This window comes from Schistocerca gregaria, chromosome 5 (genome assembly GCF_023897955.1).
Source record: "Schistocerca gregaria isolate iqSchGreg1 chromosome 5, iqSchGreg1.2, whole genome shotgun sequence".
Taxonomy (NCBI): Eukaryota; Metazoa; Arthropoda; class Insecta; order Orthoptera; family Acrididae; genus Schistocerca; species Schistocerca gregaria.
In genome coordinates, this window is record NC_064924.1 from 278,171,383 (window position 1) to 278,190,413 (window position 19,031).

The 19,031-nt window shown below is 39.2% G+C and overlaps 1 protein-coding gene and 1 long non-coding RNA gene across 17 annotated transcripts in view; one reads left to right on the plus strand and one right to left on the minus strand.

The window, feature by feature from the left end:
- LOC126272953 (uncharacterized) overlaps positions 1-19,031 on the plus strand; it is a 960,200-nt gene that overhangs the window by 901,608 nt on the left and 39,561 nt on the right. For 9 of the 16 annotated variants that reach the window (XM_049976259.1, XM_049976262.1, XM_049976255.1 and 6 more), the window contains 2 exons: positions 5,200-5,369; positions 11,471-11,615. In XM_049976259.1, the coding sequence (XP_049832216.1) occupies positions 5,200-5,369; positions 11,471-11,615 (315 nt within the window). The remainder of the gene's footprint in view (positions 1-5,199; positions 5,370-11,470; positions 11,616-19,031) is intronic. The other 7 variants (XM_049976256.1, XM_049976258.1, XM_049976264.1 and 4 more) reach the window with 1 other exon arrangement.
- LOC126272955 (uncharacterized) overlaps positions 9,675-19,031 on the minus strand; it is a 72,335-nt gene continuing 62,978 nt past the window's right edge. Inside the window, exons 2-3 of the long non-coding RNA XR_007549280.1 lie at positions 9,846-9,969; positions 9,675-9,749 (exon numbers count right to left, since the gene is read on the minus strand). This is a non-coding gene — a long non-coding RNA (uncharacterized LOC126272955). The remainder of the gene's footprint in view (positions 9,750-9,845; positions 9,970-19,031) is intronic.

Sequence of the window (19,031 nt, forward strand, 5' to 3'; positions counted from 1 at the left end):
GCATCAGACCATGCTAACTTTAGAGTCATAAGGCCAAGAAATGCATTTTTAGGCTCATAGCACCACACAACATTATTGAAGGACTCATTCACATTCTTGGTCTTCCCATGTAAACAAATCTTTAGTAGCTCAGGATTTGCCATATCTCTGTAAATAGGTTTGATTGCCTCCATTACTGCCAAAGGAAGAGAATGTTTATGTGTAAATTCATGCAGGGTGCCAGAAAATTCAACTTCCCTATATTTACACCAGGTGTTTGGTGGAGGTGGTCAAAAAGCATAACATGACTTTTCATTGGCTGATATTCGTGTTTTCAAGTACTTCAGAAGAAAATACAGGTCTCACATATTTGTTACCTGCAAATTTGCATTTCTTGCAGTTACTTTTATGCTAGTCATTTTATTTACATACAAAAAGCAATAGAAGTTAGCATACCACAAAAATAGCCGATAATCACACTACTTTCAGTGAAAACTAGTATCAGAAATGAAGGATTAATTTGTTTATTCGTAATGCCAACTTCTGAGCAATTCACAGCCTTCTCGATTTTGTAGCTTCATAGGTATGACTGCGTAGCCGTGAAATTTGATAGTCAACATTCAGAATATTATTTGAAGGTCTCATAATTGTCTGATTTTAATCTATTGTATACGAAAATGTTAAAGAAGGTCTGAAATACATTATGGAGTAGAAAACAGAAAATGTCAAATTTCATGTAGATTGTCCCCTTAAGAAAGTTTTGAAAAAATTTAATGTTTTTATTCAGCTCACTGGACTTATTTAATGAACTTGATATTGCTCATTCAGAAAATGCAAGACACATGGATAATTTTGTCCTGCTCAATGACCAAAATATATACTCAGACTCCAAAACATATGGAATAAAAATTTACAACAAAAAAAGATAAAGATATTCAGAGCTAAAAGTTAGATACAGCGACAAAAAAAAAGAGTGTGTGTATGTGTGTGTGTGTGTGTGTGTGAGAGAGAGAGAGAGAGAGAGAGAGAGAGAGAGAGAGAGAGAGAGAGAGAGAGAGAGAGGGGGGGGGGGGAGGGGAGGGGGGGGGGGAGGACTTCTGATTCCAGACACACTGCTGCCCATAAGAGAAGCTCATTAATGATACCTTAAAATTTTTTAGGACATTGCAGTTTCACCATTGGTATTAGTGAGTAAAAATAATTCATAGTCAATATCATGTTGCCACCCTTCCCCGTGGTTTAATCATGTACTTTTATGTATTTCCTGTTCCTTAGCAATAGCAGGATTAGTAATCACCAAACATATTACTGCTCCCATTTTAGATAGGTATCTACTACTTATATTATACTTAACAGAGACAGAACTGTTTCAATGAGATTTATACATATTATTTTGCTATCAGGGAGATAACACTCAAATACAAAAGAATATTTTCAATATTCAAATTTTTAGTTTTTACATTAGCTGGTAACACAAGATAAAAACATCAATGATAGAAGGTACAATGCGTCATTTCACAGATCCAGTCACAAGGAAAATATGTGGTGAATGGCAAATTAGTTTTGAGATTTCATTGCAAATGGCTCTGGGTGCACTTGTTACTTGTCAGTATCCAGTTTTCTTCCTTCAAACTGATACTGATAAATCTAACAGCATGGTGGGACAGGATCTAAACGTGGAGGGAATGGGGCCCACTGTGTGGTCAAGACAACTAACCAACTGTCTACTCGCATGAATGGCCACCACCAAACCATATACTTGACCATCCAGTTGCCAAACATGGCTGTGCAACAAAACACAAATGACTTCAATAGATGATTCATTACATGGGCCATTTGGGTAATCCCTTCCAGCAGAAGTTTTCTAAAATACATACAGTAGACAGGAATTCTCATTACAGCGTATCCTGTGTCTTGCAATCCCCCTGGCCTAAACTTCTGCTTTCCTGTTTCCCACACTGCCTCATCTTACCTTTTCCTTCCTGTCTTCTATCCATACCATGCTTTCCCTCTCAAGATCATGTATTGCCTTCTTCAACCAGTCTTCCTCCATTCCATGCTGGCATCCCCCCCCCCCCTCTCTATCTTCCTCTCCCTCTCTCTGTCTTCGTTTTACACCCTTCTCTGTTTCTTACTTCTACATACATACTCTTCAAGCCACCCTTTGGTGCTTCATGGAGGCTACCCTATACAACTACTAGTCATTTCCTTTCCTGTTCAACCTGCAAATAAACTGAGGGAAAATTTACTGTCTGTTCGCCTCTGTACAAGTCTTAATTTCTCTTGCCTTATCTTCATGGTTGTTATGCAAAACTTACATTGGTGGCAGTAGAAAGGTTATGCAGTCAGTTTCAAATGCCACCCCTTTAATTCTCAATAGTGTTCCTTGAAAAGAACATTGCCTTCACTCCAGAGATTCCCATTTGAGTTCCTGAAGCATCTCTGTAATACATGAATGTTGTTAAAACCTACCAGTAACAAATCTAGCTGCCCGCCTCTTAATTTCTTTGATGTCTTCCTTTAATCTGACCTGGCGTGTATCCCAAACTCTCAAACAGCATTCAACAATGGGTCACACTAGTGTCCAATATACGGTATCCTTTACGGGTGAACCATACTTTCCTAAAGTTCTCCCAATAACCTTAAGTCAACCATTTGCCTTCCCTGCTATAATTCCTATATGGTCATTCTATTTCATATCACTTTGCAATTTTAGGTATTTAATCCATGTGTCTTTGTGAAGCAGCACATTACTACTGCTGTGTGTGAACATTTCGGGTTTGTTTTTCATACTCACCTGCATAAACTTACATTTTGCTACATTTAGAACTAGCTGCCATTCATCACATCAGCTAGAAATTTTGTCTAAGTCAACCTGTATTGCCCTACACTCACTCAGTGAGGACTCCTTCCTATACACCACAGCATCATCAGCAAACAGCCACAGATTGCTGCTCACCATGTGCAACAGATCATTTATGTATATGGAAAATAATAGTGATCCTATCACACGTCCCCGGGACACACTTGATGATACCCTTGCATCTGATGAACACTCACTGTTGAGGACAATGTAGAGTGTTTGGTTCCTTAAGAAGTCTTCAAGCCACTCACATCGCTATTCCATATTCTCATATCTTCATTAACAGTCTACAGAGGGCACCGTATCAAATTCTTTTCAGACATCTAGGATTGTGGAAGTGGAATCTGCCTGTTGCCCTTCACCCATAGTTTGTAGGATATTATTTGGGGGGGGGGGGGGGAGACAAACTTGAGTTTCACAATGCTTTCTAAAACCGTGATGATTCACAGACAAAAGCTTTGACATCCCAAGTAAAATTTATTATATTTGAAATAAGAATATGTCAAAGAATTCTGCAGCAAATTGATGTTAAGGATACTGACTGATCTGTAATTTTGTGGGTTTGTTCTTTTACCTTTCTTATATTCAGGAGTCACGTACTCTTCTTTCCTGTCACTTGAGACTTTGTGTTAGAAGAGACATTTATGATAAATGCAAACTAAGTAAGGAGCCAATGCGATAAAGTACTGAATTGTAAAACTGAATTGGGATTCCATCCAAACCTGTCTCCCTCTAGGTCTCCACCTTCCTCTCCTTTTTCTCCTCCTCCCTTTCTTCCCTCTCCCTCCTTCTATATCTCATTTATGCTATACCCTCTGTTCTCCTTTCGTATTTTTTGTGTAGGCACTGGGTTTTCTATTGAAAGACCTGCCCCCTTCTTGCTACTGCCTCCTTGCATACTATCCTAACCCCTCCTCACCTTCATCAGCCTATCCAGTTGCTTTCAACAATTGACTATTAATGATCAGTCTCACTGTGAACATGGGTGTGTGTATTTGGGTTTCTGTGTGGTTGTGTGTGTGTGAATATGTGTATGTGTGTATTTTTACTAGAAAAAGATCAGGAGCTCAAAAGCTAGTGTGAGATGTTTCTATGCTCCACACATGAATCCACTGTAGGTGAGTGGTTGCCTTTTCATTATTTTACATATTTTTCCATCCAGGAATTCCCATCATTGTTAAATAAAATTTTACCAGCGAAGAAAAGAATGAAACAATGGACATGAGGCATTGTTAATGAAGGTTAAGTCCAGGAGGGTTACAGGGCGTAAGAATATGATGGACAGCAAGTTCTAACTTGTGGTATGCAGGGAAACAAGTACTTGGTGGGAGCATTAAAATTGACTCTGTGGTGTAGCAGGCACTCAGGTCCCTTAAGACATGCTGCTAGAGCATGCTTAGCAACTGGGTTTCAGGTATCGCCAAAGTGGATAGTTCTTTTGTGTCAATACATGTGCTCAGCCAGTGTAGTGGTGATCATTCCAATCTAAAAAGTCAAGCTGTGAACACAGGTGAGTTGGCAAAGAAAATACGTTGGACTCATGTGTTGCTCAGCTTTTCATGTTATAGGATTTAACACTGGTGAGGCTGGAGTGGTGGGTAGGTGCAGAACCAGTTGTACAGAGGTAATGATTGCAGGAGGAAAACAAGGAGGTAGCGTAATGGTCTGAAGTGTCATATGCTTTGACAGGGATGTTGTGGAGGTTAGGAGGGCATGAAAGGTGACAGTGGGTGATATGGGAAGGATTTCAAGGAGAGATGATTTCATATAGGGCTTTAATAACATAAATCATAACCTTGTCAGAGAAATGTATTGAAGCATTTGAGGCTAGGGTACCACCACCACCACCACTACTACCACCACCACCACCACCACCACCACCACTACTACCGCTTCTACTAGAACTATATTGGACACATAAACTGCAGTTGGTATTTGGCCTCACCAATTAGTCTCCTCTATCTTCTTTCATCCATGTATTATTAAACAGCTTGTCCCATTGTACATACCCTGTCAATCCTTCTCAGACATGGGCTTCCCCTGGGTCTGTGTCTTCGTGCCCCATGTGCTCAGTGATCTGGCTTTCCTAACACGTTAAGTACCCACACCACTACAGTCTCCTCTTTAATCACTGTCGCAAGTCCAGCAATTTGAACAACTGCTGCAATTGAGGTTTTTCCTTTTCTTCCAGTCATTTTTCAGTTTTCTGTTGATATAATCATGAAATAAACCTAAATCAAGTACTTGAAACTGGATATAATTTTCTGTAGTTCAGACACACTGTGGCATATCATTCACTCATAACTGTGAATTTCCTGAGACAATTTCTGAAGAATTAAAGTTGTTATTCTGTGCAGATCAATGGTGCCAAATGATGAGCCTTCGAATATAGATGCAGAGGAACCATTGGCAGAGTCTGATGACGCTGTGACTTCTTCTGTAGTGGATGAGGAGACATCAGCTCTTGCCGCTCCACCTCGGCCAGGTACAGAAAACTATGATGGAAACTGCACGCTTCCTTGCACAGGTACTGGAGTTCTTGGTTTACTTCTCAGTGATGTCATATTAAAACACACTTGATCTTCATTTCAGATGTTGCTTATCTATCTGTTTGTGTGTGTGTGTGTGTGTGTGTGTGTGTGTGTGTGTGTGTGTGTGTGTACGTGTACTGGCATGATTTCTATCTGAACAAAACTCTGGCCATCATGAGCCAAATATTAAAAAAAAAAAATTGTGTGTCATGCAACATTTTTAAGGAAAATCTGAGAAAATCCTGAAAATTTCTTTTGACCTTGTATATTCTACTCGCCTATTATATCAGAAGGACATTACACTCTATTCTGTATGTTGCATGCTGCTGAGTTCTTCCTATGAAATTAAGATATTTACTTTTCCAAGCTTCATAAAAGTTCTATTAACACGCACAGTCATGTTTATGAGCCAAACTTAGGGCACACTGTTGCATGACATCCCAAGCGCCAAATAAAATCTGATGGGTTCATGTTGCCCTAGGTGAAACCAAGGGAAGTTTTAATATTTCTTTTTATCTTGCAATTTTCTGGGTGTCGTCTATATGCTTACATGAGTAATTATATTTGATATGGCTTCTTTGTTGATAAGACACTGCACTAGTAGCCACAGTAAATTGAATGGTTTAATGTATCATGTGACATGTGACTCGGATGTCATCAGACCCTGCACTTGCCTATGATACTAGTCAAACACAGGATGGACAAGACATGCAGTGTAAAGTGCAGTTTTCTGGGGCCCATTTGTGGTTGTGTGATGAGTGGGGACACTCCATGTCTGAGATCATATTCTGAAAACATGTTACAAGTTCATTGATTTGGGGATCAGGGGCCCTTTAAACAACAACAACAACAAAAACAACAACAGTCAGTGAGAAGTCATACCATCCAGCACAACCTTCTTGTTATAGTGTACAAAAACCACTGCCCCAGTCATGTGCCTTTTACAATGCATCATAGGGGACAGATCACCATGGACTCAGGAACACAGCTGTTTAATGGTTGAAGCACAGAAAACTGCCACATGAAGTAGTGATTCTGGTAGATGTTTACATATAAGGAAATTAGATCCCTAATTTAGTTGCCATCATCTCTCACTGGCAGTGTAATAAAATATAATACAGTACAGGATTCCACTCTCAAGTCATTTGCATCCACCCCTTCATTCACCTACAACACCATGCAGATGACCTGCAATGTCTGCAGACAACTGCTCCAAAATTCTGTCATACATATTTGAGGTACTCAAAAGATATGAGGATGATAGTGTGACCTCCTAGGTCACCTGATTGCAATCTTATTTGTGAATGCAAGCTTTCTCATTGAACTGAACTGATGAGTTCTTCTTAGGAAATCATTCTAGTAATATTTTCATTTTGAAGTTATGTTTCAACAAATTCCTTACTTTCCTCTTATGGTGACACATGTAGGTCATGTCGGATGCTGTTATTTATATGTTCAGGATCATGTATTTCATTTACCATAGTCACACTAGAGAAGCCTGTTGTGAGCACTAAGAAATGAGTCTCTTGCATATGTGGAGGTGGGCAGGGGGATGGAGGGATGTTCACAACTTGAGTCCAAGTGCCACCCTAACTAGGGAACTCTCTTGACAAATTTTTGTATTACTTCCTTCGAAGTGGAGCTGGAATGGAAGTAACTTTCTCTTTTCAGTAAACTTTAAGGTATTCTTAAATCGCTGCTTCAAAGTCGAATGTCCCTAGATGATGCTGTGTTTCAATATGGCTGACTTTTCTTTTAGCCTACTTAAAACAGATATCCAGCACACGTACCACACATCCTTGTGAGATGCAGCATTGCCTTTGGCCAATGTTCTGGCAGTCACAGTTACACCTGATGCCGTGCACGTAATGTTCTTAGTCCTAAGGGATCTTTTATAGAGTATAGCATGTCTCTGAAAATAAGACTAGCAATAAATTGGACGGACTGGTGGCCCTGATTTGCAGTCACTTCCTCAGCACCTCTATCACCACCATTTGCTAATCTCAGTTCCACACACTTGCAGTTGACCAACCTGGTGTAACTCAAAGGGATTAAAGACACAACCCTGAACATGTAAATAACAGCATCCATTCAATAGAACATAGACACTTTCCCAGAAGATGACAAATAATAAGCTTACTAAAATATTGCTCTGAAATTAACATCTTTTTAGCTAATTTCCTAAGAAGAATTAATCACTGCCATTCTGTTGTACACATATTCAACACCATCGAGCAATATTTGGATGTCTTAGACCCAGCCCTGACCAGTATCTAAGAGTTGTGGCCAGCATTTGAGTGATCATGAATCACAGTGCCCCCACCCCCAAAGCTTCTGACGTCTCACTGAGCCCACGTCACTACGTGCCACTGCCATCACAAGGATGAAAGGGACAGCTACACACTACTAAGTAACTGTCTTTAATTCAGTTACTCATCAGTCTATGGTTCAACAGATCTTTGACGAAATAGTTGAAAAAATTTTAACTTTTGGAACTGAAGCTTCTATAAAATGACAAAAAAATTTAATGTGTGGATGACAACTACAAGAGGAATTATCATTCATCAGTATAATAAATAATTGAAGGCAAAGCACAGAATACAAATAATGAAACAACAAAGGGAGTGAACTGGTCAGACTGTCCTTCATTTCACAGAAAATTCTTTATAAAGTAAACAGTAACCAATTAATGAAAAAGTGTTAAAGAGTACATAATATTGCTTGGGTTTACAAGCACTTTTATCATAACCCTGGTGATGGAGGCTTCTGGATTAATCCTCCCACACAGGTTTGGAGGAATTATATTCCTTCTACATCTACACACATACTCAGCAAGTCGCCATACTGTGTGTGTGGCAGAGGAAACCCTGTACAACTAATACTTGTTTCCTTTCCCATTCCACTTGCTGATATAATGAGGGAAAATGACTATTTATCTCTATATGAGCCCTAATTTCTCATATCTAATCTTCATAGTCCTTATGCAAATGTATGTTGGTGGCAATAGGATCATTCTGCTGCCAGCTTCAAATGCTGGTTCTCTAAATTTTATCAATAGTGTTCCTAGAAAAGAATGTGAACTTCCCTCTAGGGATTCCCACTTGAATTCCCAAATTATCTCCATAAAACTTGCATATTGTTGAAACCTACTGGTAACAAATCTAGCAGTCTGCTTCTGAATTGCTTGTATGTCCTCCTCCATCTGACCTCGTGCAGATCCCAAACTCTCAAGCAGTACTCAAGAACAGGTTGCAATAGTGTCCTGTATGTGGTCTCCTTCACAGATGAGCCATACTTTCCTGAAATTCTTTCAATAAACCAAAGTCAACCATTTGCCTTCCCTACTGCAGTGCTTACATGCTCATAACATTTCATACCACTTTGAGTGTTACACCTGGATATTTAATCGATGTGACTGTGTCAAGCAGCTCGCAATTAATGATGTATGCAAACATTTCGGGTTTGTTTTTCCTACTCATCTACATTAACTTTTAAATAATTAACCAAAAGAACTTTTATGGGTTAAATATTTAAAATTTTAGCAATATTGCTGATGCACCTGCTTAAAATGTTTGTGCACGTCTGTTTACAATATTGCCCTTGGTTTTCTGTTTGCACATTCTTCTGATTCACATTTTGATTTTTAACTCAATGTGCTGTCTTGGTTTTCTAATTCTTCAATGTGTGTATTCACTTTTCTTGTCCTTGGTTAAAATTCTGAGCTGTATGTGGAATGTAAATGCATACTTAAAACAGCACGAAGGCAATTTTAAAGTAATTAATGTTTGTCTCTTTCACGTTCTGTTTGTTTTTGCATGTGGAAGTTTGGGTTACTTTGTGACTATCAGCGACATGTGTAAGTACAAAAGTAAGTTTCCCTATTTCATCACCAATAAGTAGGTAAAGAGAAGACATATTTTGTTGTTTTCCTCTGACACTTGATTTAATTTCTTTTTTTGCAAATGGTCACCCATGTGATTTAAGCATTTGAGGTTTCTAATTCCCCAATGACAAAACACACACTCAGCCAACTCCTATCCTGGCATTCATTTCATTATCACAGAAATGATCAGTTGACTGCAGTGGGATATGTTCCAAGAAAACTTTTTGTATTGTGGAGAGCCTCACTGACAAAATTCCGACATCATACATAGCAAACAATGTCCGTGAAGAGTTACTGACAACCAGTTCACACACCATCTGCAAATGAAATACAAAACGTGGAGGTGGGTGACACTGGTACACTATGATACCCTGTTTGCAGAGAACACATGTAAATACACCATGATGAAAAAGAGTGCTTCAGCTGTACAGTAAACCTTTATTTATGATCCACCTAGTTTTGCAATGTTACTGCTACATCTTCCAGGATACATCTGTGTAGAAAGAAGAGTAAAATGAATAAATACCCTGTTTCGGTTAAAATATAGCTGAACTTACTCAGAACTGTACAGGAAAAATTATGTGCTTACATTCATTTCATAACTTATATCTAACAATAACCAGTAGATGAGCCAACATTCTTGTCCAGTTGTGATGAAAATGTTCAGCCCTCAAGAGATGGCAGAATGCGGAGAACATCATCCCGATTGAAATCTAGAATAAGAATAAAGTGATAAACTATATGGATATAAAATACAAAACAAATATGTGTAGGTGGTACCAGCTATATCCACATGAAAAGGTAAAAAAAAAAATCACATAAAGCAGAGCTTGTGTTATTATCCAATAGTTAATGAAGGTCAAGTTTAGGTAAAATGCTGCTTATAAAATACACCAGCCAGCTAAAACAAAGACTGGGGAAAGATATAACGCATGGAACATCATTTTGATACAAGAAACTAGAATAACGATAAAGCAATAAACCAGATGGACTGAAAATATAAAACAAATGATGTGTAGTTGATGAAACATGTGTTTCTCTGGTAAGGTAAAATAAATCTGATAAAGCAGAGCCTGCAAGACCACGTGACAGGTAACAGTGGTCAAGTCTAGATAAAATGCTGCTTACAGAATACACCATCATCTAAATAAAAGAAGGACCAGAGCAAGGAAAACTTAGTCTTATACAGAGATATAAAAAGGGTAACATTTCCAAGACACCATGAGGTCTGCAGTGGCCAACTAGATGAATGAGCTGAAACCTCATGTTGTGACACTGTTACCCTTTTTGTAAGTTTATTCAAGATTTTAAGTATTTCTTTCTCCAGTCCTCCTTTTATCTTGAATGTGGTGTATTTTGTAAGCAATATTGTTACCTGTCACACAGTCGTACAGGCTCTGCTTTATGAGATTCATTCTACCTTACCAGGGTGAATAGCTTTCACCACCTACACGTATCATTTTTTATCTTTTATATCCATCTGGTCAACCACTTCATTCTTATTCTAGATTCTTATCCTAGACTTCCTGTATCAGAATGATGTTCCCTACATTGTGCTCTATTTTAAATTGGACTACCAAACTCATGATGGTGAACAATTTCATCAGGATTGGAAAAAGAATGTTGGGTCATTTATCATTTGAAATAAATTATGAAATAAATGTGAGTACATAATTTTTCCTGTATAGCTTCATGTACAGTTAAGCTACATTTTAACTGAAATGGGATATTTATTCATTTTGCTCTTGTTTATATACAAATTTATCGATGAAGGTGTGGGTGTAGCATTGTGAAACTTATTGGATTACAAATATTTATCGTGTAGCTGAAGTGGTCTTTTTCATCATCTTACATTTATGCAGCTGTGGATGCCCACAGTACTAAGTTTGCTACTTGTAGATGGGATAGAAAAATCGTCTGTATCACACACATTTCTTTGTCTTCTGAAACGATGAATAGATGATGGATAACATGTTGACACAGTAAGGTAAGAAGAATATTCCTTGTAGTACCTATGACATGAAGCATACATTATTGTGCAGAAACTACAATGATCGGTCATTAATGTCAAATAACAGCTGTCAGTAGGACAAGAAACTAGTTAATATGAAAATTATAGTATCCTCCACTCAAACATTTCTATGTAATTAAACAGGGAAACTTACTTTTGTTTTAACTGCACACATGGTATTGAACTCCTTCTGTTATGCACAGGTACAATTGCAGAAAGGGAACACAAGAAATGGGAAACTGCTCCACCATTGCCAAATAATCCATACTCCCCAGAAAACATTTCAAAACGACTCAGCAATAGAATGAAGCTCTCAAGCAGCCAGAGCAGTAGCAGTGAGGCATCTGTGTGAGTATACTATTAGGGAAGTCATAATTTTTTGTCTGTACTTCTAATGAGTGTGTCTATGGCAATCAGAAACTAGATACCGACAATGCCAATAGTAATCTATATGTCAATATAAACTTTTCCCAGATTGTCACAAGTTTATTGAAAGGTAGTGCAATGCCACTATGTTGCCATTGTTGTTGTGGTCTTCAGTCAAAAGACTGTTTTGATGCAGCTCTCTATGCTTTCCAGTCTGTGCAAGCCTCTACACCTCTGAATAACTACTGCAACCTACATCCATTTGAACCTGCTTACTGTATTCTTTCTACAGTTCCTTGGCCCCAACTTTCCTCTCCATTACCAAATTGATATTTCCTTCATGCATCAGGATGTGTCCTACCAATTAATCCCTTCTTTTACTCAAGTGGTGCCATTTTTTTTTCTCTTCAGTTTGATGCAGCACCTTTTCATTAGTTGCTTTATTTACCCATCTAATCTTGTGTAGCACTACTTTTAAAAGCTTCTCTGAACTTTCTAATGTTAATGTCTCACTTCTGTACAAGGATACACTCTGGACAAATAGCTTCAGAAAATATTTCCTAAGACTTGAATTTACATTTGATGTCTACAAATTTCTCATTTTCCGAAATGTTATTGCCAGTTTGCATTTTATATTATCACTGTTTAGACACCACCAGGTATTTTTTCTGCCCAAATAGCAAAACTCATCATCTGCTATTGGGGGTCTCATTTTGTAATCTACTTCTATCAGCACCACTTGATTCGATTACATTCTATTACTTTTGTTGATGTTCATTTTGTAACCTCTTTTCAAGACACTAAGCATTTCATTCAGCTGCTGTTTCAAGTCATTGACAAAGCTCAAAGTTTTTATTTCTTCTCCCTGAATTTAAATTACCCTTCCAAACTTCTCCTTGTTTCCCTTTACTGCCTGCTCAGTGCACAAGCTACAGCTCTATCTCACTCTTTTCTCCACTACTGCTTCCCTTTCACATCCTTTAACTCTCATAACTGCACTCTGGTTTCTGTTCAAGCTCTGAATAACACTCATGTCCCTGTTCTTTAAGACCCAATATTTTCAGGATTTCAAAAACTGTAGTTCAGTGATCATTGTCAAAAGGTTTAACTGTTGCTACTGATGCTGCAAACATAGGATTACAGTGTTTTTAACTTCTAAAATAAATTATTGAGTACTGCCTCACATGTTCCTAAATTTGTATGGAGCCTAAAATTGGTGTCAGTATTGTACAACTGTAACTTATTAATCTGATAGTTCGATAATACTCACATCTGTCACCACCTGTCTTTTCAGAACTGGAAATATTATATTCTTCTTGAAGTCTGAGTGTAAGTCGCCTGTCTCGTATATCTCATATATCTTGTACAAATGGTAGAATAGTTTCTGATAATGAAATGTTGCTAAAAACATGGGGAGCATTAAATTCAGCATGAGATTCTGAGTAAACAATCAGATAACCAGATGTTCTCTAATTTCATTGCTTCATTACATGAGAAATGGGTAATTTTTGAAAATTTTCTGCCATTTACAAAACTATATTTTCATAAGTTACTGGTATGAGTGTTTTTGGATAACTTATTTCGTATCAAATCATAGATCGTCCTGAATTTCATTGTATATCAATGCAAACAAATGTGCATTTTTGAGAATTTTCAGAAGTTACCATTGTTCTTTGCATAATCTAATTTTTAGTAAATTGGCATTTGTGATTTAGTTTTGATTATCACTAACATATTGTCTTACATTTAATTTTCCCTTACAGAGATGTATATATTATCAAAATTTACTGTAAATTAACTCTATATTTTGAATTTGTTAATTACTTTAATTAACCTCAAAATGTTTTATGAATTTAATAATTTTGCCACAGGTTTTTCTGTCGTCTTAATCTTGTGTATTTGCTTCAATTCTTATATCGAATTAGTAATTCTTTAACTCAACAGCAGGCTCAGTTTAAAGGTATTTGTTCACTGTCCTGTAATACATTGCACCAGCCAAAATGCAGCCCCACAGTAAATGCCATTTTCGAACATGGGATGAATTGGTTGATGTTTATAACCAGCTGTAAATTGCCCTGACTACTGTCAAATGATAGGCAGCCCTGACTACTGTCAAATGATAGGCAGCTGCTTTGAATTAGTGTGTCAGAAGAGTTATCGAGGGTCATGAGCCTGAGGTACCAGTACCAAAGGTACCACAAATACTATTCTCTCCTGTGGGTCTTGTCTCCTCTGCAGAAAGTATGGGGTCTATCATTACTCATCCACTTGACTACTAGTGTCATTTCAGCGGTAGATCTAAGTTACCTGTACAATGTGTCCGGGGACAAGGAAGGACTCCGGTGTTATACCTATCTCCCTAACCAACAAATTCGAAGTGCTGTCTTTCAGTAAAACTGAAACTGAGCCAATGGGACTCATTTCACATTTTTGGGGGGAAATATGTTTTGTCTGGTGTCATGCAGAGGCAAATGCAAAAGGGTATGGGTTTATTAATCACCATCAGTTGAAACGAATGGCGAGTGATGATACCGCTTAGGGAAATGGCAGCAAGGGACATGGAAGGGCACCAGGAGCACTCAGTGTGTATGTCTGGGGGCCTCTTTCAGTATCTTGAAGAGGCTATTCCAACAACCCTTGAGGGAACAGGATGCAAGCAACTACAGATTGTGAAGCGCGTTGGAACAAATGATGCCTGCCATCTGGGATCCGAGGTCATACTTGGGCCATTCCACAGACTGGTAGGGAAGGTTGAGAAGGCCAGCCTTGCACGTGGACTTTCAGCAAAGCTCACAATTTGCAGCATTGTCCCCAGAACTGATTGAGACCCCTTGGTTCTGAGTTGAGAGTTGAACCAGAGACTTCAGAGTTTCTATGACAAGCTAGGCTGCAACTTCCTGGACTTGAGCCATAGGTTTGAGATCTATAGAGTGCCCCTAAATGGGTCAGATGCACACTACACATCAGAGACTGCTGTCCAGGTAGCTGTCTGTATGTGGGGTGAGCACAAGGGTTTTTTAGATTAACCAACATTGCATCCATTCTACATAATGATACCTCTAGGAGGCCCAGAAATATTGGTGTAAGATCATAAGAAATGCCTCCCACAGGAGTGTTAATATCCTAGCAGTTAACTGTTGAAGCATTTGAAACAAGCCGGCTGGAGTGGCCGAGCGGTTTTAGGCACTTCAGTCTGGAACCGCGTGACCGCTACAATCGCAGGTTCGAATCCTGCCTCGGGCATGGATGTATATGATGTCCTTAGGTTAGTTAGGTTTAAGTAGTTCTAAGTTCTAGGGGACCGATGACCTCACATGTTAAGTCCCATAGTGCTCAGAGCCATTTGAACCATTTGAAACAAAGTACCAGCGTTCAAAACACTCCTGAAAATCAGTGAAGCTCACATAATATTAGGTACAGAAATCTGGTTGAAACCTGAAATTGATAGCAATGAAATTTTGGGGGGAAATTTGAGTGTATATCGAAAGTATAGACTAATGGGAAATGGAGGTGGCATATTTGTTGCAGTCGATGAGAAACTCAAATCCATCGAGATCGTACAAATCGAAGATTCATAAGAGATTGTATGGGCAAGACTCAGTGTCATGAGTGGTCATGAATTGTAATTGGATCCTTCTGTCGCACACCAGACTCATCTCCTAATGTATTCAAAAACTTTAGAGAACATCTCAGTTCACTTGTACGTAAGTTCACCAATCATACTGTAATCATCAGTGGAGATCTTAATAATCCAGCAATCAGTTGGAAAAATTACAGTTTTATTACTGCTGGGCACGATAAGACGTCCTGTGAAACTTTACACTAAACCCCTCCCCTGAAAACTACCTAGAACAGATAGTTGGAAACCCCATTAAGCTGGAAATGTAGTGGATGTAATGTCAACAAATAGACCTGACCTCTTTGACAATGTTCATATCACAACCGGTATCATTGATCATGATGTGGTTGTGGCAGTAATGATTACCTTAGTACAAAGGGAACCTAAAACAAACAGAAAGATATATGCTGTATCCACAAGTTGCTGGATACCAGTGCACACATCAGCAAACAGGCTAGACATGATGATGATGATGATGATGATGATGATGATGATGATGATGATGATGATGCAAGGCTGGAAGACCCCCTGCAGTTGGGCCTCAAACTCACACAGGAATCGAGCAACAGGCAGATCCGACACAACAAAAGCAAGGCAGTCTAGGGTCCAACGAAGTTTGATGGACCTGTCAGCAGATCAAGTACGACCACAATCCAAAACAAGACCAGAGAGAAAAACCAATATCAATGTGAAATTGTCAGTAAGTAGACAGAAGTACAGAGGAGATAGAAAGCAAATGCTATTGGATAAAGTACACGATTACTGAGTGGTCTAGATGTGGTGGTATTCATGCCGACCATGATGGCACTATTGGCCAGTGTAGTCAAGTGGTGAGACAGTGGCACACTCACTAGGTGAGTGCAATGCAATGGCGACGCTGCCCTCTATTGGCCATCAAGATTCATTTGTTCTGGCGGGCATTCAACTTCCGCAGGAGCAGAAAATTAGATAAAACATCAGTGTCATATCTCAATGAAGAATTGGAAGCTATCAGCACAGGGCAGAGGAATGTAGAGGAACGCTGGCTCAAGTTTAAAAGAATAGGCGCCCATGCATCGGATAGATACACTATGTGATCAAGAGTATCTGAACACCTGGCTGAAAACGACTTACAAGTTTGTGGTGCCCTCTATCAGTAATGCTTGAATTCAATATGGTGTTCACTCACCTTTAGCCTTGGTGACAGCTTCCATTCTCGCAGGCATACGTTCAATCAGGTGCTGGAAGGTTTCTTGGGGTATGGCAGCCCATTGTTCAAGTAGTGCTGCACTGAGGAGAAGTATCGATGTCAGTCAGTGAGGCCTGGCACGAAGTTGGCATTCCAAAACATCCCAGAGGTGTTCTATAGGATTAGGTCAGGACTCTGTGCAGGCCAGTCCATTACAGGGATGTTATTGTCATGTAACCACTCTACCACAGGCCGTGCTTTATGAACAGTTGCTCAATTGTGTTGAAAGATGCAGCCGCCATCCCTAAATTGTTCTTCAACAGTGGGAAGCAAAAAGGTGCTTAAAAAATCAATGCACGCCTGTGCTGCAAAATAACAAGGGATGCAAGCCCCCTCCATGAAAAACATGACCACACCACAAAACCATCACCTCCGAATTTTACTGTTGGCACTACATAAGCTGGGACCTGACGTTCTCCGGGCGTTTGCCATACCCACACAGTGCCATCAGATCACCAGATTGTGTACCATGATGTGTCACTCCACACAAAGATTTTCACTGTTCAATCGTCTGATGTTACGCTCCTTACACCATGCGATACGTCGTTTGGCATTCACCAACGTGATGTCTGGCTTATGAGCAGCCACTTGACCATGAAATCCAAATTTGGAATTCCTGTGTGATGGTCTGGATAGATGTCTGCCTATCACACATTATGACCCTCTTCAACTGTTGGTGGTCTCTGTCAGTCAACACACAAGGTCGGCCTGCACGCTTTTGTGCTGTACGTGTCCCTTCAGGTTTCCACTTCACTGTCACATCAGAAACAGTGGACCCAGGGATGTTTAGGAGTGTGGAAAGCTCACATACAGACGTATGACACAAGTGACAACCAATTGCCTGAACACGTTCGAAGTCCGTGAGTTCCACAGAGTGCCGCATTCTGCTCTCTCACGATGTCTAATGACTACTGAGGTCACTGATGTGGAGTACCTGGCAGTAGGTGGCAACACAATGCACCTAATATGAAAAACATATGTTTTTGGAGGTGTCCAGGTACTTTTTATCACAGAGTGTATGTATCCAGTTGAACAGTTCGCAATGGGAGGGACCCTTCATGGTATACGGTCACTGCAAAGAAACAGTAGTCTTAATGCATAATTGGTGTAAAATAAAGCAGAGGATTTTAGACAGAGAGATGCTGACTGAATGCATTTGACTGTCAAGAGGACAGGTGTGAAGCTTTCAGTAACTACCATTGCAGATTATTGTCAAATGATCTTTAACAAAACCTACAGAAATTCTGATCATATGTAAAGCCTGGTAGTGGCTCCAAAGTTAGGGTCCAGTTTAACTCTGTTTTCAAGTGTTCCTTTTTGAAGGAAAGCCCAGGAGTACCTTGTACCACCAGAAAGATGAGTGAAATCTGTATTAGTGTCAGTGACGTTGAGAAACAGCTGGAGTCATTAAAGCTGAAGAAAGCTCCAGGGCCCGGTGGAATCCCTTTCAGACTCTGTATTGAATTTGCAACTGAGTTAGCCCCTTTTCTAACTATAATCGTATCATATATCCTTGAGCAAAAGTACTGTGCCCTGTAGTTGGAAGAAAGCCCCGGTAACAGACATCTACAAGAAGGGTAGAAGTAGTGATCTGCAAAACTACTCTCCAATTTGTTTGACATCTATTTGTTGTAAAATCTTAGAACATATTCTGAGCTCAAACATAATGAGGTATCTTGAACAGAATGGCCTCCTCCATACCGAGAAGTTTGGATTCCAAAGGCATCAAATGTGTGAAACCCATTCCACACTTTCCTCACATGAAATACAGAAAGCTTTGGATCAAGGCAGTCAGGTAGATGCTGTAGTTCTTGATTCCTGAAAAGCATTTGACTCAGTACCACACTTACACTTAATGTCAAAAGTTCAGTCATATGGAGTCTCAAGTGAAATTTGTGATTAGACTGAGGATTTTTTGGTAGGGAGGGCACAGCATGTTATCTTTGATGCAGAGTTGTCATCAGATGTAGAAGTAACTTTGGTCGTGTCCCTGGGAAGTGTGTTGAGACCCTTGCTGTTCACATTGTATATTAATGACCTTGAAGACAGTATTAATAGTAACCTCATACTTACTGCAGTTGATGCAGTTATCTACAATGAAGTACAGTGTGAAAGAAGTTGTATAAGTGTTCAGTCAGGTGTCGATAAGATTTCAAAGTCATGCAAAGATTGGTAATTTGCTTTAAATGTTCCAAAATGTAAATTAACAAAATGAAAAAAAATCTATAATATCAGTGAATCACAGCTGGAATTGACCAACTCATACAAATACCTGGGTGTAACACTGTGCAGGTATATGAAATGGAATGATCACATAAGCTCAGTTGTGGATAAAGTAGGCAGTAAATGTCAGTTTATTGGTAGAATACTGGGGAAGAGCAAAAGGTCCACACAGGAGATTGCTTCCAAATCACTCATGCAACCCATTGTAGACTATTGCTCAAGTGTATGGGACCCATGTCAAATAGGACTAACAGAGGATACTGAACATATACGGGCAACACAAATGGTCACAGGTTTCTTTGACCTGTGGCTGAGTGTTACAGTGGTT